The sequence below is a fragment of the Lynx rufus genome, unplaced genomic scaffold (assembly GCF_022079265.1).
Source record: "Lynx rufus isolate CCGP_SWC_20201006 ecotype Redwood Valley unplaced genomic scaffold, mLynRuf1.p SCAF_7, whole genome shotgun sequence".
Taxonomy (NCBI): domain Eukaryota; kingdom Metazoa; phylum Chordata; class Mammalia; order Carnivora; family Felidae; genus Lynx; species Lynx rufus.
In genome coordinates this window covers 22734592-22761052 of record NW_025814889.1, presented here as the reverse complement: position 1 = coordinate 22761052, position 26461 = coordinate 22734592, and the positions used below count along the sequence as shown (strand labels likewise).

General features: G+C 40.5%; 1 protein-coding gene across 1 annotated transcript in view; it reads left to right on the top strand.

Annotated features, from left to right (window-relative positions):
• ARHGAP21 (Rho GTPase activating protein 21) overlaps nt 1-17715 on the top strand; it is a 135468-nt gene extending 117753 nt beyond the window's left edge. Inside the window, 14 exon segments of the mRNA XM_047065806.1 lie at nt 1117-1401; nt 3748-3812; nt 3892-4028; nt 4622-4764; nt 5580-5735; nt 5836-5914; nt 6610-6683; nt 6761-6850; nt 9570-9695; nt 9904-9945; nt 10266-10371; nt 12309-12340; nt 15210-16838; nt 16840-17715. Of these exon segments, the coding sequence (XP_046921762.1) occupies nt 1117-1401; nt 3748-3812; nt 3892-4028; nt 4622-4764; nt 5580-5735; nt 5836-5914; nt 6610-6683; nt 6761-6850; nt 9570-9695; nt 9904-9945; nt 10266-10371; nt 12309-12340; nt 15210-16838; nt 16840-16905 (3030 nt within the window). The 3' untranslated portion in view covers nt 16906-17715.
• Nucleotides 17716-26461: the final 8746 nt, after the last annotated feature.

Genomic DNA, 26461 nt, shown 5'->3' with positions numbered 1-26461 from the left:
CTGTGTCTCTCTTTCTCTCTGTCTCTCTCTGTCCTGCACCCACTCATCTATGATCTCGCAAAAATAAATAAATAAGCATTTAAAAAAAATAAATAAAATTCTGTCACTTTTTTATAAAAAATAGTTTTTTACATAAAGGAAAAAGTTACTTAAAAAAATTCTAATCATTGATTTAATTTTGTATATTTTTGTCCTGTTTATCAACTGCAAATGGAGTATACTGTCTTATATTTTGCCAGCATAAAAGAGAAATGAAGTTATTCAAGAAGGAACTCAGCTTTTCTTATTAATTAGCCATAGATTTTCAGAGTCCTCCTTTAGGGAGTGACAATTCTCCATATTAATAATTTTAAATATTTTGTTTGGCTTTCCCATTTTATTCTTTTAAATTGCTTTTATAATTTCCTTGTTTCACTTTATTTTATAAATATTGAGTTATATAAATGAGTATCACAATATCTATATGCCTCATTAAGCAGATTTCAATACAATAAAACCTTTGCCATAAATTTCTTACAATATTTGGGCAGATTATTTATAAAAAAATTTTAATACTGTCAAAAGAGTTTACTTTTTAAGAAAAACCCACCTTGGGTATGGATATTGTTGCTTGACCGCATAAAGTTGATCAGTCTTGTTAACTTAATTCATTCCTTGTACATGCTGTTTTTAAGCATTATTTGTCATTTGCATGAGCTGGGACTTTGTCATCAGCCTTACTTTCACTCAAAAGACTTTTCTGACTGATTTTTTTCTTACTTTTTGTTCTCTTACCATTTTTATATATTTTACGTATTTTGCTACTCTTGTTTTACCTTGCTTTGTTCAATGTATCTTAATTACTTTGTTCATGAACGGTAAAATAGTTTTTTTTCTCCGACCAGAATTAAAGTTGACATTTCACTGTCCTTGATTTTGTCATGAATACCTTGCCTAGCTTGGTTTACCCTCCGCACAATTTGCCAATCCTCTCCTGGCCAACGCATACGATCGTGAATCAGATGCCTGCTAGACTTGGTGTCCATTTGTGTGTTAACAGTATTGCTTGGTGTGTTGATCCTGTCACTAAGACTGTGACACGCATTAAGTATTCCTGAACTGTTCCATGTTTTCCAGCGAGTTGGTGGAAGTATTCGGCCGTGGAAACAGATGTATGTTGTGCTTCGGGGCCATTCGCTGTACTTGTACAAAGATAAAAGGGAACAGATGACTCCATCTGAAGAAGAACAGCCCATCAGCGTCAATGCTTGCTTAATAGACATCTCGTACAGCGAGACCAAGAGGAAAAATGTGTTTCGACTCACCACATCAGACTGCGAGTGCCTTTTCCAGGCCGAGGACAGAGACGACATGCTAGCGTGGATCAAGACCATCCAGGAGAGCAGCAACCTCAATGAGGAGGTGTGTGTTCAGAGTGGTGCTTGTAAAACCAGATTCTTTTGTGACATTTTTCTTAGGAAGACTGAAAGGATCTGATACATCATTTGAAAAGAAGTTATAAGGGGGGCGCTGAGTGGTTCAGTTGGTTGAGCGCCAACTTCAGCTCAGGTCACGATCTCGCGGTTTGTGAGTTCGAGCCCCACATTGGACTCTGTGCTGACCGCTTGGAGCCTGTTTCGGATTCTGTGTGTGTGTCTCTGTCTCTGTCTGCCCCTCTCCCCCTCTTGCTCTGTCTCTCAAAAATAAACATTAAAAACAAGTTATAATATGCTATTTTTGCTTGAAAAATTGATCAAAAGGAAAACTCACGTGTCCCTACTCAATATTATTTTGAAAATCTCCATTACTGAACTACAAAAAGAGATAATTCCTATATTTTGCCTACTTTCTTAGAAGCAGGGTCAGGAAATGCTAGGTCCTAGTCCTGGTCATTACTAAGTAATTCCAGCTCTGGCTCCTTATCTCAAAAACAGGATTACTGTGAGGCTTAAGTTATAGTGAAAATACTTGTCAAAACAAATTACTGTATAAATGCAAAGCGATACTGATAGGAGGGTTTTTGTTAATGGAAATATAAATTCAGTCAAGAATATAATAGAGCCTGCTAGAATTTAGTCATTGGTTTTCAAGAAAACTTGCATTGTCAGAAGTCACGGGATAAGCTTGTTTTTCTTTTCAGTAAGAAATATTTAGGGGACTTGAGGGTTTCTGGCTCACAACCAGCAAGATATTTTTTACAACAGGAATTTCATTCATAAAGGTAGTGTTTTCAGGGTACATAATTATAAACCTGACAGTGCACATTCGGTGATGATTAAGTCTATAACTTTTGCTCAAGAGTATCTTCTCATATCATTAACACAGTGTTTCTTACACATTGTTCTCACCTTTTGTGCTCATTGTTAGGGCACACACAAAGAAAGCACAACGTTCTTTTCCCTTAACTCACGATGCACAGGGACACCCAGATTAACTGTAAAGTTATGTTCTCTAATGTCATTTCCATTACATCAATTCAGATTCTGAAAAAAGGTCTTAGGTCTTGGGAAAAAGTCTGTGCTTTTCTCTCTGATAGTTTACACCCTACCGTCTTTGTAGTTAAAAATTAACACCAGATCCGTTTCAATACAACCTTTGTTTTACACCACCACTGTAAAGCATCAGACTTGAAGTTTTTCAGAGTAAACAGGGAGAGTAAGAACTTTTTACATGAATAAATTTCAGCAACCATATGAATGTGTCATCACCGTTTTATAAACAAGGACACTGGCAAAGAGAGGTTAAGTAATTTCCTCCAGGTTACACAGCTGGTAAGTGTCAGGGCCAGAATTTAAACCCAGGCGATCTTACTGTCGATCTTAACTGTGTGATCTCCCAGCTGCTTGGTAGGAAGAGTATTTGAAGTTGAGATTGTTTGACTCCAAAGTATATTTGTAAATTGAATTGTTCATTCTAACCAAAATGAGACTAATAAAAAAATGGGGATACATGTCGATGTATAATTGGAATCAGTAGAAAACAATCATCACTTCATGGTCAAATCTGAGTTTACCATATAGCATAGTATAAAAGTTAATCTGTTGAACTTGAAAAGCCCAGTTTTGTGCTTTTCTCTTCGGATAATCTAAGTACCATTTCTGACACTAAGTCACCCCCAATCTCAATGTTTCTATGATTCATCATTGACAAATTTTGACAGTATTTTTCTATCCTTTATCCAACTGGGTTTTTTTAAATGTTTATTTATTTTTGAGAGAGAAAGAGAGCAGGGGAGGGGCAGAGAGGGAGGGAGATACAGAATCTGAAACAGGCTCCAGGCTCTGAGCTGTCAGCACAGAGCCCGACGCGGGGCTCGAACCCACAAACCATGAGATCATGACCTGAGCCGAAGTTGGATGCTCAACCAACCGAGCCACCCAGGCGCCCCCACAACTGTATTATTTTGAAATGCTGATCATTCTTTCTGGTGTTAGAGGAAAAAAATGACTCTCTGCTTTCTGCCATTGATAAAAAATATCAGATCGATAAGTTTGAACACCTGCTGCTTGCTGGGTTTAGTCTAGGTATCATAGGAGTACAGAAAAGAAACAGAAAGCTCTTTTGGCAGTGGGTGGGAGGTATTTGGATCATTTATTGCAGAGTGATGTTGGGTGATGTTGAACAGAGGTTTCAAAACAAGCCCACTGAGAATATAGAGTTTGTATTTACTAAGCAAGGTAGTACAATAAAGAGCTTCAAAAAATAAGTAGAGATCCCCACTTAAGTTTAGAATTGATTTTCTAATCTTACCTCCTGTTCGTTCTGTAGGACACTGGAGTGACTAACAGGGATCTAATTAGTCGAAGAATAAAAGAATATAACAGTCTGATGAGGTGAGAATCCCACCATGCCTACAAGTTATTTTGGATGTAAAATACATAATTGTTAAGAAATGTTCGTTTCTTTCAGCAGCAAAGCAGAACAGTTGCCAAAAACACCTCGCCAGAGTCTCAGCATCCGGCAGACTCTGCTTGGTGCTAAATCAGAGCCAAAGACTCAAAGTCCACACTCTCCCAAGGAAGAGTCAGAAAGGAAACTTCTCAGTAAAGGTACTGATGTTAGCATTTCTGGAGAAATTTGACAAATACAATGGTTTAAGATTGGGATTTTAAAGGTATTTCATGTTGCTCTGTACCATTTCTGCTGACCTCAGCCCAGTGTGAGCTAGCTCAAAGGTCACCTTGGACCTGGTCTAGGCTAATGGGCCCTTTCCCTTAAGATGAGTCTTTGTCTTGTAGTAGATGAAGTGAAGGAAAATATAACACATACATCTACGTAAAAGACACTGCAAATGTGATTAATGCAGAGGACACAGGCACTGTCATTGTCAGATAAAACCATCATGTTTCCTTTTGCTAAAATCTCACTACCAAGAAGTCACATTGATCCTATTTTCCTGACTGTTTTAAAGAAAACTGCAGGTTGTAAAAGGGTGGAGAAGCGGAACAGATTCTGATTAAATTACATAGAAGGTTAGAAGGAGTGCTATGTTAGGAAGAGAAGAGAATATAATATTTTTGATAAATATAGGAGATATTATTTATAGCACAGGACTCTGATTTATAGAAATATTGATAAAGGACATGATTTAACCATGCTTGTTTTCATTTTTTTCTTATGTCTTTTTCTTGCATAACAAAAGATGATACCAGTCCCCCAAAAGACAAAGGCACGTGGAGAAAAGGCATTCCAAGTATTATGAGAAAGACGTTTGAAAAAAAGCCTACTGCTACAGGAACGTTCGGTGTCAGACTAGACGACTGCCCACCCGCACACACCAATCGGGTATGAGATCCCAGCCACCTGGATTTCCTACAGTCACTAGTTCAATTATAGTCATTGTAGGACCTGAGTGCACAGCCAGTCAGATAACAGAGAGTGTGTGTCAGTCTGCCCAGCATGTTCCTCCTCCTAGCAGACCCAGCTTCCCTGAGCATTGCTGACCTGTCAGGGTGTGCTGAGTAATTTTATCTATAAACGCATTTTTTTTCTAACATATTCACTCTGAAATCGAATCATGATTCGTCCATTAGGAATGTATCTGAAATGTATCTGAAATGGTAAGAGTTCATTTTCAAATCCTGTGTGTTTCTGCTTTTAGCATCTTAAAAGAAGGATGAGAACGAGAACCTGATTAAGAAAGTAATAATAAATGTAAATGTGCGTGTGTGTGTGTGTGTGTGTGCACGCGCGTGTGTGTATACAGCGTCCATGTTAGGATTTGTGTCATGAGTTGACTGATGTTGTTCTCTCCCCCTCTTCTTTTTTTGACTTTGTTCCCCTTTATCCACCTGAGTCATGCCCACATTCTCATTACTGCAGACTTTCCTCGTTTCCTCTTCAGACCTTCATCTCCCTGGGGACCCTCCTCTCTCTGTCTTGACCTAGTTGTTCTCCTCCCACTGTCCCAAATCTCTCTTGCTGCTTTGATCTATTCCTGGTTCTGCCATGTCTGCATTCTTCATTTTCTCTCTATCAAACAACAGTGATTGATGTTTTTCCTCTTGGATGGAAAGGGCCTTTTAGCTACGATATACATCTACTAACAAATATGAACATTTGTGCTGTATTAAATAAAATATTTATTTCTTGTTTTGCAGTATATTCCATTAATAGTTGACATATGTTGCAAATTAGTTGAAGAAAGAGGTCTTGAATATACAGGTATTTACAGAGTTCCTGGAAATAATGCAGCCATCTCAAGTATGCAGGAGGAGCTCAACAAGGGAATGGCGGATATTGATATACAAGATGATGTAAGTGTATTTATATCTGTTTGATACCTGATCTGGTTTTTTTTTTCCCTTTGGTAGCACTGACCACAAAAATGCCACATTTCTATTTTTGCACCCCCAGAAATGGCGAGATTTGAATGTGATAAGCAGTCTACTAAAATCCTTCTTCAGAAAACTCCCTGAGCCTCTCTTCACGAATGGTGAGTGAACTCCCACACAAAAGATACCAGTTGAAATAGTTTAAAATGACATTGTTGGAAAGCCAGAGAATATTAAATTGAACCTGGAGAAAATATTTTGTTAAAGGAAGCAGGAGATTTTATTTACTTGTTACTTCTGTATAAAGCATAATTATGGCTATTTTCTTTAAAATTATAGCTATTTTTTGTCATTCAGATTGGTTTTTCCTCCTGATAAATTTCAGTGAAAAAGTTAATAAAATTATGTAGGTTCAATAAAACATATCTTATCCCGTTCATGCATGTTTACTTGTCAGATTAAAAATGTATTATTGTCCTCTGTCAAAATTTTCACACATACTACGGTACAATTAGTAGAAAAACATTTTTTCAGTCAAGCCAAATATTTGACTTATTAACACACTGTTCTCAATGTTGTGGTTGGGGGGAGAAAAGAATGGACAGACTACAAATAGAGGACAGTACCCTCAGAGAACTCACATCTTAGGGAATTTTATTTGATGATAAATCTTGGAGGATCGTTAAAAACAGTAGCAGGTTTGGAGACTTACATTTCAAAGGCTATTTGGGGTCATTCCTACATTTTAAATGTGTGTGTGGTGTTTTGAAGTTGAACCTCAGAGGAAATCCAGATTATAACTCACCTAAGCAATTTAAGATAAATTTCTTTTTATTGTTCTTATTGTTGTCGTCAGATAAATATGCCGACTTCATTGAGGCCAACCGTAAAGAAGATCCTCTAGACCGTCTGAAAACATTAAAAAGACTAGTAGGTATTATTTTCTATTTTTGGAGATACAACTGAAATTCAGCCTTTAAATCCACCATGAAACTAATATGTTTCAGATCCACGACTTGCCCGAACATCATTACGAAACTCTTAAGTTCCTTTCTGCTCATCTGAAGACAGTGGCAGAAAATTCAGAAAAAAATAAGGTGAGTAAAGTACATATGGAAGAGGTATACTTTCAGTGGCTTTAGTTGAAAAGATAAGTTTCATTGCTTCACGTCTGTCAAAAACGGGGTTACAATTCAGCAAAGGCTCTGAAATCCTGTTGGCCGGTGAGCCCCCGTAAAGATCACCCTTAAAAGGAAAAGATCCCAAAATATCAGTTGTCACCATTTGAAAAACACATTTCTTTTCACATTTATCCAGCAAGAAAAATTTTAAATAAGTCAAAACCTTCTTTTATTTTTCAGCTGTGTATCAGTATTTTGAATAGGCACCATTTGTGACACTTTTGTGTGCTACAATGATCAAGATGTACCAAGTGGTGTATACAGCAAAACTGACCTGTTCTTGGTTTGTTTTGTGTTAAGCAGATAAGACCTTCCTGTTTGTGTGTTTAAACAACACCATCGCATTCCCTTTATCAAACACACCAAGATTAGTTACCCTTCGAAATGATCTGATACTCAGTTTGTGTTCAGTTTTTCCTGATTGGTTTCAAGAAATGTCTTTGTACACCTGTTTGTTTAAATCATTATCTGAAGTTCCACACATTGTGTTTGGTTGATACCGTTGTAGTCTTCATTCATCATTTTTATCCGTCACTGGTGATTGTTGCCTAAACCCATTATATCATTATTGCAAAATGATGGTTTTCTAAAGCTCAGCATTACTGACAAATATTTAAATGAAGTCATTTTGGCTTCTGGAGAAGAAAAACACAGAATACCACAAGCTCAGGACACTGCTGTCCCCCTTTTCTAAGGGTTATGCCTGCTTAAGGTAGAGAAAAGCATCGATTCAGTCAGTTTAGTGTCTGTGGTGTTCTGGAAGACAGTTGCTCACAGCTGTAGTAAGGCTGGAGTGTGAGAACAGTGTCAAGCCCTTTCCCTGCAGATTGAGCAGTTTATAAGCAGTGTTATTATATCCTTCAGGCTCTCAATTTCCTCAGTAGTGATAGGGCTAAAAAAGGAAAAAGGAAAAAACAAGAGAGAGATTGACTGTACTGTTTCCAGAAGTTCATCCAGTAGAATCCAAAGAGTTCTCGATACAATCATAGCTGACGTATTTTCTAATTATTTCAGCATTCCCCAAAGTGCATTACATCATTGATCAGTTCATCACTTTTGCTGGTATTAGAAGCACTGGAAAAGTAGCGGTTGATGGTCTCATCAGTGTAGAAAGCACTGAATTAAACACTTAACAACACTTAACTTTCTTTACTGTAGATTTTTTTTAGTGGTTTTAATATGTTAACTAACACTGTGACTCTTGAAGAAGTGGCTAAGGCATTTCATTTCCCTGACTTATTTGATGACACTTCTGGAACATCTTTCAAAAAATACAGAATGTGCCTTAAATAATGAATGACTAAACTGCTAACTACTTGTGTTATTAGTCTTATGGAGGAGCCAGCTAGAAGTATATACCCACATAATAAATACGACTGTATACCAGAAATAATAATGTGTGTTACCATTAGTCTACAAATTTAAATGAATCTAGCAAAAATTTTGCATGAGACCTTTGAGATGGACTTCATTTTGTGAGCCACTTTCACCAGTACAGATGGAGGAATAAGAGGACAACATCTCCCGGAGGGAAAATAAGAAACAGGCCTGTGAGCCCAGTTCAAGTCAGCCTTTCCTGTTGTCAGATTTTCTTTCCACCAAGTCAGCTTTCTATGAAAATACTGACTTTGATCGCAATTTCTACTTATATCTCTGCAGTAAGCACAGTGTAATAATGCATGTGTTACGGTAGTTAACATATTTGATGAATAAAAATTACTTCAGAACAGGAAGTCTGTGCGTTTTCCACTTTGCACCATACCTAAAATGTGTGTATGCACGCGTGTGGGCATGCGCCTGGCTCTCCCAAAATAGTATAGCAGTGGGGCCCCCTGAACCAGTTTGACTCTTTGAGTACTGCAGTGATTTTTTTGAGCCTCCTGGTACGTTTTCAGGGTTGGTTAAAGCTATTTGACATTTTAATCAAATCCTAAATTCAAAATATGACACCAGACACTGTAAGACATAACAAAGGGAAACAAAGGATCTATACATTTGATAACTATGTAATTAAACAAGGAATACAAAATATCGTGGAAATGAACGTTCAAACATAAAAGCATGTCCTGTCGAGGCATTCAGATTGGCACAAGGATAAGCGGACAGCTTTGTTTTCGTTGAAGTAAAAATTGGTCAGAAAAGAGTATTTCTGGACTTTAGGTTTTTAAATATTTGCATTTTTGATGTACTACAGGGACAAATTTGGAAAACGTTACGTGTCTCTGAGCACCTTTTCCAGTTTTTCATTTTTGAGGGGAGAGCGTTGCCCTCTTCTTTCGTGAATGTTTTTTTCCTTTGATTTTCATATTTTTGTCAGTGAATGTAGCTGTCATAATACTAGTTTTGAACCAGATCAATCGCTTGCAATCAAAGACTTCATTGAAAAAATGAATGCCAATTAAGCATAGTACGTGTCATTAAAGCAGGAAAAAGAAGTTAGGTGTAGATTAGCTTATAGAAAGCCTAACTAGGAAGCATTTTTTTTTTTTTACACACAATCAATCAACCATTCTTCTTTGAATTCTTTTTCATCAAAAGAACCTTTCAGAAATAAAATGCCAAACAGGCAATGGGAATTTAAGCCTACTTTCTTAAGAGAAATTCTGATATCTTTCAATAACATCCTTTGTTCCAGATGGAACCCAGAAACCTAGCAATAGTGTTTGGCCCAACTCTTGTGAGAACATCTGAAGATAACATGACCCACATGGTCACTCACATGCCAGACCAGTACAAGATCGTAGAGACGCTTATCCAGCACGTAAGTTCAGGCTTCATCTCCTCGAGAAAATCCTTTTGTTGTAAGCAGCTGATGTTTGGTAGGACAGAATTTGATTATAATTTTTTTTTTTTTTTTTTTTTTTACTGAGAAAATTACCTTTTTCTTTTCCTATATTATTCTCCAAAATACAGATCTATGTAGGGGGTTATTTCATTTCTCTTTTCACCTTTTTTATTTTAACTTTCAGCATGACTGGTTTTTCACAGAAGAAGGTGCTGAAGAGCCTCTTGTAAGTATCATCCGTCAGCATTTGTACTGACTTGTTCTCATTTGGGACACCAGATCCCGATGCCACACAACAGTGTCACCTTCCTGCTTTGTATGCTATTGTCTGCTTTGCACCCCGGAAGCAGGTCTATAGCTCCTCAGTTTCTGGTCTAATGAAAATACAAGTATGATGCTTATTTTGTAGTTAATCAACTATGTGTAAACGGTGTAAAAAGTTAAGCACATGTGCTCCACTCAGTAATGTGTCTTTTGCTAAATGTTGTTTGACTTTTAAAGTATCTTTGAAGAGATGATGAAGAGATGTTTGTTTATTAACCATAGACAACAGTGCAGGAGGAAAACACAGTAGAGTCCCAGCCAGTGCCAAACATAGATCATTTACTCACCAACATTGGAAGGACAGGAGTCTCCCCTGGAGATGTATCAGGTAACTTTTGCCTGGGCAGTGTTGATCTCTAGGCTAAAAGCTAAATTCTTAATAACATGAAAGAACAAATCAGTCACAAGTAACAATTCACTGTGATTTTTTTTCCTTTTCCTCTCCTACTTCTTCTACTTTATTTTGCTTTCCTTTCTACTAATAAAAAAACGTAATCTTCCTTTTCTGATTGATCTTAATTATCTTCCAGTGACTATAATGCCATTGGCAGTGCATGGAATTGTAATGCTTGTCCGAATGGAAATAGGAGGGAAATGAGCATGCAAACCACTGTTTTGTTCTTTTTTTTTTAATTCACAGTTTCCATGTAATAGTCATCACAAGGTAAAACAGATATATGCTACTGAATATGTGGTTGCTGTGATGGCAGAAAGTATGATCTGGACTGTATATAAGTAGTTCTTATTCTTGAGCTAGACATTCTGTTTGAAAGCAGCCAGCGAAATATGTTGAACTGCTAAGTGGGCACCATTTTCATAAATGCAGTATATTATTTGTCACTAGAGATGTCACAGTAAGAAAGTCAACCTATTTGACGTTTTCTTCTGTTTTTCTCTTGCCGCCCTAATGTCTGGTTAAGTAGTGGTTTTCCTAGGCTCTTTTGCTGACAATTTTCGCCTGCCAAACTGTTGCACTAAATCTAGCATGTTGTTTCACACGCTGTTCTCCCTTTGTCTCTAGTTCTTGTTTGAGTCCTAAAGGGTTTTTTCAGCACTTACTGACACAGGCAAATCTATACTGATGTTGAACAGGCGAAGTGGGAGGAGTCTATCACACGGTAATGTCGCTAGTGGATTCTGTGGTGGCCCTGATGGACAGCTGGAGCTGTAGGAAGAAGGAGGATTGCTGTCCACACTGTAGCTGCCTTGTCTGCAGAAACCCCCGATTCTTGTAAATGCAAACCTGGTTGATCTGTGGTGTAAATTTTCTCTTCAAGATTATTGTAAACAGATCAATACTACTCTCTTAAAAGTTTTTCTGCTGTTTCTTGTTATTTCTGAAGCAGACCGTGAGGAGAAATAGCATGGTATGGTCCACCAGTTCTTAAAGTCATAAAGCATTTAGCCATGTGTTCAAAGGGGCGTGGCATGGGGCTCAGCTCATTAATTTTGAAAATCAATTTCCCTCAAGTTGAAAGACAAAAATTGCACAATTGGTACTCTCCTGAATAGCGCTAGCCCCTTCCTACCCTCTTTCTAATTGTATAATCTGAGTTTTTGCCAGACAGTGAAAATTATGGTCTCCATTTTTCCATTTCCATAATAGCATTTGTGATAGATAATTACAAAACTGGTAGCAATTTGACCAAACTAGTCAAAAGGATCCCTGACTGCACAGAGGTGACCCTGGGGTCTAAAGCACAAAGATCAGCATTATTTACAAACCAAAGTGACCTGGAAGCGGGGTTACCTAATGCATCCGTATGCATGCAGTACATGCTTATAAAATTGAAGTCTGACGGTCTGACAAAAATCAACATAAGCACACCGAGTATGAGTGTCTCAATTTGCAGCGAGGCCAGCTGACAGTCTTGAAAGTTCTACATTGTGTATCAGTTTCAGATACAGGATGTGGTACATAGTACAATTCTTACAAAGGTCTTCCAGCTTCTTTATTGCTAGATTTACTCGTTAGAAATTTGATTAAACACTAGCGCTTCTGTTCTTGTCTAGTCCAGGGCTCCTTTGCCATTCCTATCATCGAGCTGACTCTGCCTTCAATTCACAGCATCCTTTCATGGCGGTGGCTTTCTGTGGTGCAGCTTGCATCTTTGTGAGCTCTGACTATCCACTGTGTTCTCTTGTTCTGTTTGAGTTCTGCTTTCACATTTTGTTCTGTGCCTGTCTTTCCATAAGTTTTGCATTGTCCGTTGAAAGCAGTACACATTGGCTGATACTGACCGTGTTTTATTTAACTTCTCACAGATTCAGCTACTAGTGACTCAACAAAATCTAAGGTAAATTGTTTCGTACAGTTTTGGGGAGGAGTTGCCTTGTGGCTGATTTTTGGTCGGGGGGGCGGGGAGGGGGCGGGGAGAGTTGCCTTGTGGCTGATTATTGTGATTAGTATACAAACGCATCCCTTTCTGCGTTTCCGGACACAGACCACCGACAAAGTCTTTTAAAGGGAAGAATGGATTCTTAGAATATGGTAGAATACTGGATTTTGAGTTGGAATGTTGGGTTTCTCTCAGCATAGTTTAGCCTAATACAGAGGAGTAGACACTTTTTCATTTTTAAACATGACAATTTTCTAACATACACAAAAGCAGAGAGGATAGTATAACGAGTCCCCATGCAACCATTATCCATTCTCAGCAATTAACACGTGGCGGGCCATCTTGTTTCATGTGCATTTCACCCACTTCCCTCCTCCTGGACTATTCTGAAGCAAGTTCAAGCATCGTATTTCATCTGTAAATATTTCAGTAGTAATATAGGTTTTGTTACTATTACACATTCTTCTGAATGATACATATTTCATAAGAAAATATATATTCTCAGCTCCTTTCAGCAAACTCAGTATTTTTGCATAATTTGTATGCCATTGACAACACTGCCAAACTGTACAACATTTTGAGTAGTTTTGGGAAGTTTTTTATTAGTTCACTTTGTCCAAACTTTGCTCTGCTGAGACAGCAGCAACTAGAATTGTCAAGAAACTTCCTAGAACATTGTTCTATTCAGAAATGAGACGAGAGATTTATATATCGTGTTTAAATTCCATAACGGGGCTGTGTATGATTAAATTATAATTCTTGCCAGAAATTTTACAAAATATTCCAGTCATATCACACCATTTGCTATAACTTATGTTGTGATTTTTATTGGCTTTTGGCCCCAGCTTTTTATTTTGAAAAATTTTAAACCTAGAGAAAAGTTACCAGAAAAATAGCGCCCACACCTTTTGCCTTAGATTCATCGTTTGGTAAATCTTGACATACATGGGGGCGTCGATCATTTGAGAGTTACATATAGACACGATAACACTTTATCCCTAAATGCTTCAGCATCCATCCCCAAACAACAGGGCATTGTCCTGTAAAATTACAGGGTAATCGTAATACCCAGGTACTTGGCATGAGTACACAGCATTCTTATTTCTAATGTAGAGTTTTTATACAAATTTTCCATGTTGTCCCAATGATGTAAATTGTTTTTTATTTCCCTATACAGGATGCAATGAAGGATCACTCCTTGCATTTTATTGTCATGTTTCTTTAGGCTTCTTTGATCTAGGACAGTTTCCTTTTTGTTTTGTTTGTTTTGTTTTGTTGGTTTTTTTTGCCAGAGGATTTCAGATTTAGATTTGGATGTTATACTTGAGATTTCAGAGTTACTTGAAATCTCTCCTTCCCTCTTACTAGGTGCATATTTCTTAATCTGTTGTTATAACAGCTTTTCCATGTTAACAATGATGGTAGTTGTATTCTGCCTGTAATACGGTGGATACACAAGTGGTATAATTCTTTGTAGCAGTTTTTCAATTGTAAAATAAGCACAGCCAAATTATTTGCTCCAACACGTATATGGTCACAGAATCATAGGATTTTGAAGGGGACCCTAGGAAATCTTAATGTAATCTAATTTTGTCTTGGTTAAATAAACAACGAAATTGAGATGTTGGAAAGTAAATCACTTGCTCAGTGTTCTGTGCGGCAAGCCAGAGGAAGGAAAGTCAGGCTTGATTCAGAGTCCAACCGCAACCATTCTCCACTACAATCTTCAGCAGAAGGCGTTAAAATGTAGATAACCAATTAGAAGGATCCTGGATAACCGGGCGTTCCTTTCCAACCCATAAAAACAAAGTTCTCTTAACCTGTGATTTTATTGTGGTGAATGCGTTTTCATACAACAGCCTAAATGTTTACTTTTTTTTTTTTTTTTTACGACTTTGATAGGGTAGTTTTAGTTTGTGTCAGATCATTATGACAATAGAGAAACACACTTTCTGCTTCTATTACTCAGCATACTTCCTGCCTTCCTGCTTGTCTTCCACGGTCTGTGATCAAGTGTTTCTTGACCCCTTCGCCCACCACTACCCGTGACTTAGCAGATAGGCATTATGAACAAACTAATTAAATAGTTGTCGTCAAGACCCTATTGAGCATAGCTAAGGAAACCAGTAGCCTGCACTACAGCTTTAGCAATGATGGTGCTTCTATGGTAAGGATTTAAGATCTGTAACTGACCTTACATTATTTGAATTGTCTGGTTTTGTTGTTACCTTGAGATAAACGAGACCTTACCTACCTGATTTGCCCAGGCAAGTCTGAAGACCCAGTCTGGCTGAACTAATGGAAGACCAAAGGGTTCCCTTAATGAGCTTCTCTGATACCAGATGTGTATCATATGGCGTCTGTAATTAGAACACGGAAGTCAGTCATACAATTTTAGTAACCCATGGCAGAATACTGTATGCAACTCTGTCAAAGTATTAACTCTCAAACCTGTGTTCCAGGTTAAGGAACCTGAAGTAGGTCCAGCATTGCACAAGCAGGGGCAGTCGGTCGGTGCAGGGAAACTAACAAGAATAGAAGCGCTAGGTAGCTCTAAGCACGAACTATTTCCCTGTGAAAGACGGATGTATGTGCGCTGTGACTTGCCAGATAAATACCACCAGTTACCAAGACATGGAACTGGTCATAAAGAAAGAAAAATGTCTCTTGGGACCAAGTCACACGGAGGCACAAAACCCCACACTCTGTAGTGTGCGTAGAGCTTCCATAGAGCTAACTCGGTAAGAAACGTTTGGGGGAAGGCCTCTTCAGGCGAGCTCCGTGGCGTCCTTGTGTTCAAAGCCTCGTTTCTCTGATTGCCTCTCAGGGCTCGTGGGGATCTGGAAGAGACCAGTACAGCAGGGAACTGCTCGTGTCCTCCATATTCGCGGCCGCTAGTCGCAAGAGGAAAAAGCCCAAAGAAAAGGCGCAGCCCAGCAGCTCAGAAGACGAACTGGACAGTGTGTTTTTTAAGAAAGAGAGCACAGAACAGTGTCACAATGACCTTAAAGAGGAGTCCAAAAAAGAGAGCGAGGCATTGTGCAGAAAGCAAAGGCTCGTCCTTTCCAAAGAAAACAGCGCCAAGAAGGACAGCGGTGCCCCAAAAGATGAAAAGACGCCCCCGCGGCAGGAGAGCGCGCCGTCGGAAGAACCCTCACCCCCGCACAGCTCGAGGCACAGCAAGTCTCCGACGCTGAGCGGCCGCTTCCCCTTGCTGAGAGACAGCTCCAGATCCCCGGCCGCGCACAAGTCGTCCCCCCACTTGGAAGAGCCGCGGTCCGACTCTGGCCCTCTGCCCAGCACTTCCTCGCAGGCTTCTCCGGCCAGGCCTCCCACCAAGACGTCCACCAGCCCGGAAAGCAAACGCGGCGAGGTTCTGGCCACCGTGGGCACCGCCACCTCCGACTGTTCCGCCGCGCCACCCACCGTGTACCCGGCCAGCCTGGACTGCAGCCGGCTGAGCCCCGACGTGCGCTCCGTGGCCGAGAGCAAGGGGGACGAGGCGGACGACGAGCGCAGCGAGCTCATCAGCGAGGGGCGGCCGGTGGAGACGGACAGCGAGAGTGACTTCCCCGTGTTCCCCGCGGCCCTGGCCCCGGACAGGCTCTTCCGGGGAAAGCTGCAGGAGGCCGGGAAGGCGAGCCGGAGGAACTCGGAAGGCAGCGAGGTCAGTTGCACGGAGGGAAGTCTGACACCGAGCCTGGACAGCCGAAGGCAGCTCTTCAGCTCCCACAAGCTGATCGAGTGCGACACCCTGTCCAGGAAGAAATCAGCGCGGTTCAAGTCCGACAGCGGCAGCCTCGGGGATGCCAAGAGCGAAGCCCCTGCCATAACCCGGGTGTTTGACGTCATGAAGAAAGGAAAGTCGACGGGCAGTTTACTGACACCGACCCGAAGTGAATCCGAAAAACAGGAGCCCACTTGGAAGACCAAGATAGCAGATCGGTTAAAACTGAGACCCCGGGCGCCGGCCGACGACATGTTCGGAGTAGGAAACCAAAAAGCAAGCGCCGAGGCGGCCAAGAGGAAAAACATCAAACGGCGGCACACGCTAGGAGGGCACAGAGATGCCGCCGAGATCAGTGTTTTGAATTTTTGGAAGGCGCACGAGCAGGGTGCGGAGAGGGAATCCGAACTTTCAGCTGTGAATCGGTTAAAGCCCAAGTGCTCAGCCCAGGACCTCTCCATCTCAGACTGGCTGGCCAGGGAGCGCCTGCGCACCAGCGCCTCCGACCTCAGCAGAGGGGAGACCGGGGGCCCCCAGCCCGAGAGCTCGCGCGCCTTGGAAGGAGCCACGGCCCACGCACCTTTGTCCTCCCAGGCCGACACGGGCGGCTCTCCCGGTACCTTGGCTTCAACCAACAGGCCCCTTCTTTCCAGCCCACCCCAGTCACCTGACCAAATAAATGGAGAAAGCTTCCAGAACATGAGCCAACACGCTAGTTCTGCAGCATTATAATGCCCAGCCTCCTCGACTGTCTGAAACCCCCGGCGATAAAGCACAGTTGCATCCCTGTCTTTAAACTGGGGTATGTCCTCCATAGCAAATAAAAAAAGCTACTGTTACACGTTCCAGTAACTCTGTAAATATTTTCTTGTACCAGAATTGTTATTATGCAGCCTTCATTTGGGCTGGTTTCATCATTTTGCACTGTGGAATAGCTTTACAGTGCATTACTACAGCCAGAAGAACATATATATATATATATATATATATATATATATATATATATATATAGGATAGTTGTATACAAATGAGCAAGGTATTTGTTGCAACTTACTACATAGTGTATACCCAAGATTACTGAAGAAAATAGCTGGCATTATTAGTATGCAGCAAATTTGTTCTTTTGGTTTCATCACTAACAAAAGTGCCTCATCATAAAAATCCATTTGGTTATTAGGGTGCCATATTGTTAAAATTAGATAACTTACATTGAATAAATGAACGCATTTTATTGGTAACAAAGTTCATTACATTTACCAGTTTTAACACAGGTGGATACGGAACTTCCATTCTTTAGTCATTCCAGGTGGATCTCTGAGTTTTATATTCAAACTTTTAATACAGTTTTTGAGTTTTGTGTGACTTGAATTTTTAATCTTTCTGTAAAATACGTAACTTAAATGAACATATTATATGTGTATCTTTTCTTCAGATACCAGATTTGATATAAATGTTGTAACATAGGTGTGTAGATAGTGACCTGGACGGAACTGGCTTCTTTATCGAGAAGAATATAATTCTGCATGAGGACTTAATGAATCCAAACCTGTGTCATGCCTGTGTGCATACCCAATTAAACACTGGAAATAAAAATTGTTTTGGTGAACTTTGCATGGCTTGAAACTTATTCTAATATATTTTTAAATGTCTTCCATTTATAACTGCCTTAATTGGTCCTGACTTTAAGAAAATCACTGCTCTCTTTATATAGTCCATCTCTCCTCTCTTCTGCTGTGTTGGACAGGGATCTCTTATAAATGTTTACATTGGCCTAACCTCCCTTCTGCACACAGATAATATTTAGCTTTTCTAGCTAAAGTAACATGTTGTGTTTACCTTTTGTTGGAGATAATGAATGAAAAGGGCATGTGTTTGGGAATCAGACCAACTCTATACTTCCTAGATATGTAAACTTGGACAAATTATGTAACTCCTCTGAATTTATCCCCTCAGATAAATAATGATAATAGTATCCATTATAAGGGTTATTAGATTTAAATGCCATACTGTTCCAGATATAGTGCCTGCCACTCACCACTTGCAAAATATGTCAAACCTATTCTAAGAAATAATGGGTACTTAAAGTCTCAGAATGGTAAGACTTGGAAGGGCCTTAAAAATCATCAAATCGAGTTGTTTTCAACCCTGCCAGACCCCATATTCTCATTCTGTAAAGAGTAGTTTTAAATTTCTCCTTTACTATTCTGAAGAGAAATTCACAGATAATATAAACTACCTGTATAACAAATCTATATATGTAATATATATCTTATTCCATATATTATGGAATGTCTATAATTTTCTTATAGAAAGGAAAGAAAATGATTTATACTAAAGTAATAAACAATTCAATATGAGAAGCAGATATTTGCACCAATATACACAGTCACTAACAGTGCAATAACTTTATGTACCGTGAGTAGTTTTGCTATTGGTGACATGATACTCTTAAACGATGATAAAATTCTGAACAAAATATAAGTGCACTCTTTCCTACTGTACACAGTAGGCGTATTACTGGAAAAGCCAGTGTATTCTTAAAATCATCAAAAGTACTTTTTATATGTAAAAAAGAGAAGCTGGTTCAAGGCTCAGATAATGGTTTTCTATTCATTTCGGTTCTTATATTTATTATCTTCACTTTTCTTTGGATCTTGAGATGTTTGCTAGATCATTGATTTTCAGCCACTTTTTGTTTTTTGATATTTGCTGTTTAAAAGGCTATTTGTTTTATTTTCATTTGTTTCAAAACATTTTCTAATTTCTGTTGTGATTTTTTATTGTGATTTCTATTGTGAGTTATTTAGATGTATATTGCTTAATTTCTAAACATTTGGAGGCTTTCTAGTTTGTCTTGTAAAAAAATTATTTCTAGTATAATTCAGATGATCATTAAACATATTCTGATAGTTTCAAGCTGTTTGAAATTAATGGAGATTTCCATTACATAAACCAGCATGTGGCAGATTTCTATAAATGTTCCACGTCCACTTGAAAAGAATATAACCGGGGGCGCCTGTGTGGTTCAGTCGGGTAAGCCTCTGACTTGGGCTCAGGTCATGATCTCGTGGTTCATGAGTTCAAGCCCCACATCGGGCTCTGTGCTGACCACTCAGAGCCTGTAGCCTGCTTCAGATTCTTTCTCTCTCTCTGTTCCTGCCCTGCTCACGCTCTGTCTCTCTTTCTCAAAAATGAATAAACATTTAAAAAAAATTTTTTAAGAAATAAAACAATATAACTGGTGCTTTATTATGTTAACTGGGTCAGGTTTCTTAATTTTAGTTTTTCAGATCTTTTATATCCTTACTGATATCTTACCTAGCTCATATCATTTCCTGAGAGATGATGAAGTCTTATGTTTACAAATATTTTGGTCTCTTATTTCTGTCCATTTTTTCCTTATACGTTTTGAAGCTAGTTTATACTAAGTGGACATAGATTTAGAATTATTTTATCTTCATGGCGAATTGGCCCCTTTATTGTTATGGAATGCCCTTCATTCTGTCTACCAAAGCTGTTTGTGTTAAAGTTTAATTTTATATGATACTGGTATGACTGTCTCAGTTACTTTTGGCTAGTGTTTGCATAGTAATCTTTCTCATCCTTTTACTTTCAACCCTTTTGTGTTTATATTCGGTTTTTATCTCTTGTAGCAGCATATTATTCTTTTTTAAATGTAGTCTGATAATCTTTGTCTTTTAACTGAAATACGTAATTCAGTTACATTTAATGAAATTACTGATGTATTTGGATTCATATGTGCTGTCTTATTTGTTTTCTACTTGTCTCACAAGTTTTATGTACCTTTTTCTCTTGCTTCTTGCCTCTCCTGAATTACTCAAATGTTATTATACCCTTTTCCCCTTCTATTAGCATGTTATTTATTCTTTTACTATTCTTTTAGAGACATCTTTCATCTAATAGGACCTAATTTAAATGAAACATTTACTACTTTGACATCTGCTTATTATAGTTGATTATATATATATATATATGTATATATATATAAATATATATATATATATCTCCATACCTTGTAAGACATTATTTTTGTTTCATATACTTGAATATTCATCTGCATTTACCAACAATTACCATGTCTACTGCTCTTTATTCTTTCCTTATTTTTGTGTTTTATCTGCAATCTTTCTCTTCCTAAAGAACTCTAATTATAGGGTCGCCTGGGTGGCTCAGTTGGCTAGGCTCAGGCATCTAACTTTGGCTCAGGTCATGATCTCATGGTTCATGGGTTCAAGCCCCACGTCACGCTCTGTGCTAACAGCTGGGATCCTGTGTCTCCCTCTCTCTTTGCCCCTTCCCCCCCCCCACTCTCAAAAATAAACTTAAAAAATCTTAGAAACAGTGAATTCTCTAAAAACACCCAGATAGCCAGGGATCTCCTGTTAAGTAGTATGATTTTATGTGCATAGTTCAGTGATTTACAGTTATTCAAATTGTCCCCAGCCTAAGTTATTCTGGTCTCATTTCAATAAAAATGTAATGGTTAGACTAGCTTATCCTGCAGGTCTTGCGTCTAAGTTTTGTTTTGTTTTGTGTCTACCTTTTAATGAAAAGGTTTTAAGAAATTTTGGGGTCTCATTTTAAAAGTGGTTTATACTGCTTCTTTAGTGAAAGAAGGGACCCAGCATTTGTTTGGGGGTTCCTTTATTCAGATTTATAAAGTGCACGCTGAAATGCAGTTTCCGCTCTCTGAAGGAGCTGACAGGTGGAAATATGTAATTACGTGGAGGTGTCAAAGATTCCTACTTCTCGGTTCTTAAATTGAAATCGTATTCTTTTTTTTTTTTTTCTCAGAAGTTTATTTATTTTGGGAGAGAGAGCATGAGTGAAGGAAGGGCAGAGAGAGAGGTAGAGAGAGAGAATCCCAGGCAGTCTTCGCACGTCAGCACAGCGCAGAACCCGACACAGGGCTTGAATTCACAAACTGCGATCAGACCTGAGCCGAAATCAAGAGTTGGGACACTTAACCGACTGAGCCACTCAGGAACCCCTTGAGATCATATTCTCTAAGCCTTACTTCACATCCACCTGGAACGCTGCATTGAACGCTCAAAGCCCTGGACTATAGTCATGACCTGCTGCTGACCAGCTGTGTGACTTTCGGCAGAAAGTTACTTCTCTGGGCCTCAGTTTTCCCATCTGTAAAAACAGGTTGGAACAGATGATCCTAAAGTAGCTTCAGGCCCACCATTTGATTCTTCTGTAGAGTATAATGCATTCTAGCATCTTCTAGCGTCTTCCACATATGGCAACATTGCTTTATCTTTTCTTAAGAAAAAGTAGAGAAAAATACTGAAAACACAGAGAAGAAGAATATGACACTCTTGTTTATATTGCCCAGGATGAACAAATATTATTAACATTTTTGTAATATTTGCATCAGCTCTTTTTTAACAGGATACATATTTCTGTTTTTACTCCACTTTGTTACCCTTCCCATTCCTATTCCCTTCCCTCCTCCCAACACAGACATCATGAGTATATCGCTCCAGTCACATTTTACTTTTATTATGTATATAACCATAATTATAGTGTAATATTTTTAATTTACATAAATCATAGCATAGTATCCATCTAACTTGCTGTTGTCACTTCACATGTCTTCGAGATCTGCCTTTATTGAACCATGTAGCTCTATTCTATTTTCCCATTCTTCTTGGCGTGGGCGTGGTGTTCGAAGGGGTGTCTTTGTACTTGCCTCTGTGCGCACACATACAGAGTGTCTTAAAAGCTTCTGGGTCGATACTGTGCACCTTTTTGACTTGACTAGGTTTTGTCAAGATAATCTCCAAAGTGGTGTCCACTTAGACACCATCAGCCGTGTATGCGTTTTCTCATTTCTTCACATCCTCTTGGATACTAGATATTTTGGGGTTCTTAATGTTTTGTCTGGAAAGTTGACGCATGTGAGGTAACGTCTGACTGTTGTGCATAGTCAAGACAGTGTTTTCTGTTGCTGGCTTTTTCTCAGAGATCTTTATATAAGCTGGATACTAATCCTTTGCCTGTTGTGTAGATTTCAAATATCATCTTTCAGTTTGTAGTTTTTAAGGTATTTAACTGTATATTTTAAATTTGTCTTTTTAAATCAGAGTTACTAGCTTTTACATGTACTTGTTGAGTCGCATTTAAGAAATACTTCCTGGATCGCCTGGGTGGCTCCGTCGGTTAAGAGTCTGACTCTTGATCTCAGCTCAGGTCTTGATCTCAGGGTCGTGAGTTCAAGCCCCACATTGGGCTCCACACTGGGCATGAAGCAGAAAGGAAAGGAAAAGGGAAAGGGAAAGGGAAAGGGAAAGGGAAAGGGAAAGGAAGGGAGGGAGGGGAGTGGAGGGGAGAGGAAAGAAGGGGAGGGAAGGAGTGTTTTTCACTGTTAGGTGTTTAGGTGTCTGGGACATTTTTTATAAATGATGTGAGGTGGTATGACAACATTTTTTTTTCTCCTATGGTAGTTATTGTGGATGTTTTTGCTACACAACTACAGATCTAGGAATAATAATAATAATAATAATAATAATAATGTTATTCTTCATCTTCGTCTCCGTCTCTGTCTCCTTCTCCTTAATCTTTTTTCTTCTCCTTCTTCTCCCTCCTCCCTCCTCCCTCTTCCTTTCTTCTTCTTTTTTAGTATAGTTGACAATGTTACATTAGTTTCAGACACATAATATTACATGGGATCCAGGAATTCTTAAACAGGACAACCAAGCTTCCCTCCTTGCCACTTCACTGTTGGAAGGTGCAGAAATTCTACCCCAGCAGCGAGGATGCTTTAGCAGACTGTTTTGTGCCAACAGAGAACAGCAGGCGCTGGTTGTAGCACAGGCAGGTCAGCTGGCTGCTCAAAAGGAAGTAGGGCTGTACTGCGGGGGCGAGGGGACACCTGCCACCCGGCCTCATGGCATCCCTGCAGTGCAAACTAAAGTGAGAGCTGGAGCAGTGATGAAATACACAAACAGGAGAAAGCTCAGTTCTCTCCAGCCAAGGAGAGGATCGAGACTTTATATGTCCCAACCTTCCAATCGTAAAGCAGCTACAAAAGGAAACTATTGGGAAATGCAGATAGAGACTTCTCAATTGTCCACTTGACTGTGGGGTTTCTTACTTTAAAAAAAAAAATTGTCTTAAGTTTATTTCTGAGAGAGAGAGAGAGAGAGAGAGAGAGCAGGGGAGGAGCAGAGAGAGCGGTAGAGAGAGAATCCCAGCAGTACACTGTCAGCACGGAGCCGGATGTGGGGTCCAACTCAGAAACCGTGAGATTAGGACCTGAGCCAAAACCAAGAGTCGGCTGCTTAACCGACGGAGCCACCCAGGTGCCCCGACTATGGGGTTTCTACATATGCTTTCTTCCGGACATAGAAAAAAAAAAAAGGCCGTGAAACCTTTACTTTTGAGAATAGGATAAAGATGATGGTTATGAGAACCTACCAGCAGAATTGAGCAAAACACCAGGGTGCTCACACGCCATATGCTGAAATTCACATAGATTAGTAGTCAGTGTTAGATTGCAAGATACGGATACATTTTTCCAGTAGGCAGAATTACTATTCTCCCAGTTCTCGACTGCGCTATGTAAATACAGATGTGTGGGTCACCTTACAATGATGTTCATAGTTTCCTGGTGGGTTTTTAAATACATATATTGAAGTCAGTGTCGATTTTCTACAGAATTACTCTCACAACAAGTATTTAAAGATCTTTATCATGTCTCCCAAATCTTATCTTTTTCCATTTTAAGCATCCTAACTGCTGAACATGGAAGAGTGGTTGAAAGTTAAAAGGAGGTGGATATTATCTCCATATGAGGAAGAGAATTCTAACCAGGTCCCACTGTTTAGTGAATTGAGTTGACCTTTGGAAGTAGAAAGCTGACATCAGTGTGCATTTGCTCTGCTAGATTGCTCTCCATTGTGGCTCATTCAGTTCTGGTTGTTGGACTGACAGAAAGTAGATTTTGGAAAAAAAAATTTTTTTAACTATTTTATTTATTTATTGACTTATTTATTTATTTTAGTTTTTGAGAGAGAGAGGGTGCAAGTAGCAAGGGGCAGAGAGGGGGAGAGACCGGCAGGGAGAGAGAGACTCCCACTTGATTGTGCGGAGCCCGAAGCAGGGGCTCGAGCTCACCTGACAAGAAGCTTGTGCTCACCCGACACAGGACTCGAACTTGTGAACTGTGAGATCATGACCTGAACGGAAGTTGGATGCGTAACCCACTGAGCCACCCAGGTGCCCTGGACATGAAGTTTTGTGTAGACTCTCACAAAAGCTGTATCCTCCTTACTGAATGTTATTTATGGAGAATCCAGGATCTCCCCCCCCCCCACCCCTTTCTGTTTAGATACTACCTAAGCATCTTGGGAAGCATACCTTAGTGGCCGTCACCAAGAATGTTTGTTCATTTGAAGAAATAAGCAAATTCTAATGTCCCTAAAAAAATCACATCTACTACTGCCTTTAGTCTATTAGGGTGTTTTCCATCCACAGGAAGTAATTTAACCTGACACAAAGACATCTGATTCCAATTTGATTTTTTTTTTTAAGTTTATTTATTTTGAGAGGGAGGGAGAGCATGAGAGAGCAGGGGAGGGACAGAGAGAGCGGGAGAGAGAATATCAAGCAGGCTCCATGCCATCATCACAGAGCCCAACACGGGCCTCGAACTCATGAACCATGAAATCATGGCCTGAGCGGAAATCAAGAGTCAGACCCCTAGCCGACTGAGCCACCCAGGCGCCCCCAGTTTGAATTCTTACCTGCTGCCCGTTGTGTTAGGCAATAGAATATCTGCTTGCCATGCTTCTTGTAGGATTTAAAAGTTTCCCCTGATTTGGCTGTGGGCTTCCTAGCATTCTGGCAATTCTTCAGATTTAAGCCTCTGCAGTTGTAGGCTCCTTCTACCAACAGAGCACAAGGACCACGTACATATTCCAGTAATCTTTTGCTGAACGATTAACCACTCCAGAATGCCATGGCTTAAATCACAACTTTTAAGCTGATCCTTTACGGTTGTGTGGCTTGATTAGGTTCAGCTAGGCTGCGCTCACGCTGGTACGTCAGCTAGGCGTCTGCGGGGGCTGCTCCCATCTGAAGACTCGACTGGGCTCCACGTCCAAGATGGCTCACTCGTAGCTGTCAGCTGACGCTGGCTTTCAGCTAGGGGTTCAGCTGCACATGTTGACCAGGCCACACGTGGCCTCTCCAAGCGCTTGGGCTTCACACAGCATGGAGGCTGGGTGCCCAGAGGGAGCGTCCCAACAACAAGCTGCTCTAAGGGCGATAGACTAGAAGCCACAAGGCTACTTGGGACCTAGCCTGGGAGAGCCAGAACATCACTTCTGCATTCCATCGGTCAAGCAAGGCACCAAGCCCAGACCAGATTCAAAGGGAGGTAGATCAGACTCTACCTCTCAAGGCAAAGGACGGTGCGGATCTGTGGCTTTCTTTAACCCAGTGTGCACTTCTCTGTGTTAATTCTTTTATCTCTGGCTTAGGGCGTTGCCTCTTAGTATCAGTATTTGTATTTTCAAGCGCCCTCAAAAGGTATTTTCTCTAAGCAGCAGGATGGACAGCCACAGTTTCCAGAATGCTCTTCCCAGGCCTTTCCTCTTCCCACTTACACTTTTTTTTTTTTTTTTTTGAATTTTTAATGTTTACTTTTGAGAAAGAGGGAGACACAGACTCCGAAGCAGGCAGGCTCCAGGCTCCGGGCTGTCAGCACAGAGCCGGGACACGCGGCTCGAACTCACAAACCCTGAGGTCAAGACTTGAGCTGAAGTGGAACACTTCCCTGAGCCACCCAGGTGTTCCAACACTTTGAACAGCATAAGCCCCGTCGGCTCTGTTTTAGTGCCGCAGGCCCCTGCCTCAAAAACCGAAAGCCGCCAACGTACCCCTTCGGCAGCTGCCCTCGGTGTTCCCATCTCCTGGCTGTTTGCCCGCTGGGTCGGGCGGGGTGAGCTAGGTCAGGCCGCGCTGGCTCACGACTAGCAAGGTCTGTTTCTCCCCCGTGTTCGGCGGCTGCGGACCAGCGGCAGCTCCGTTCCGCGTCTCCCCCACGCTGGGCTGGGCGTTGCCAGCCACCGCATCCACGGACAAGAGAACGTGGCAAACGGTGCCCGGCTGCACAGCCCCTCCCTCTCGCCGGTCACCGCTAGAAGCGCTCGCTCCGGGGCTCTGCGGGGCAGCGGCGTCCCGGCTCCTCCCCGGAGGGCATTGAACGAGAGTGGTGGGGGGGGGCGGGGGTGGCACGCTTCTCCGCCCTCGTCTTCCTTAGCTCCTCGCACCCCCACCGCCCTGTGAGAGCCGGAGTTTTCGAAAAGGCGAGTGCGGTC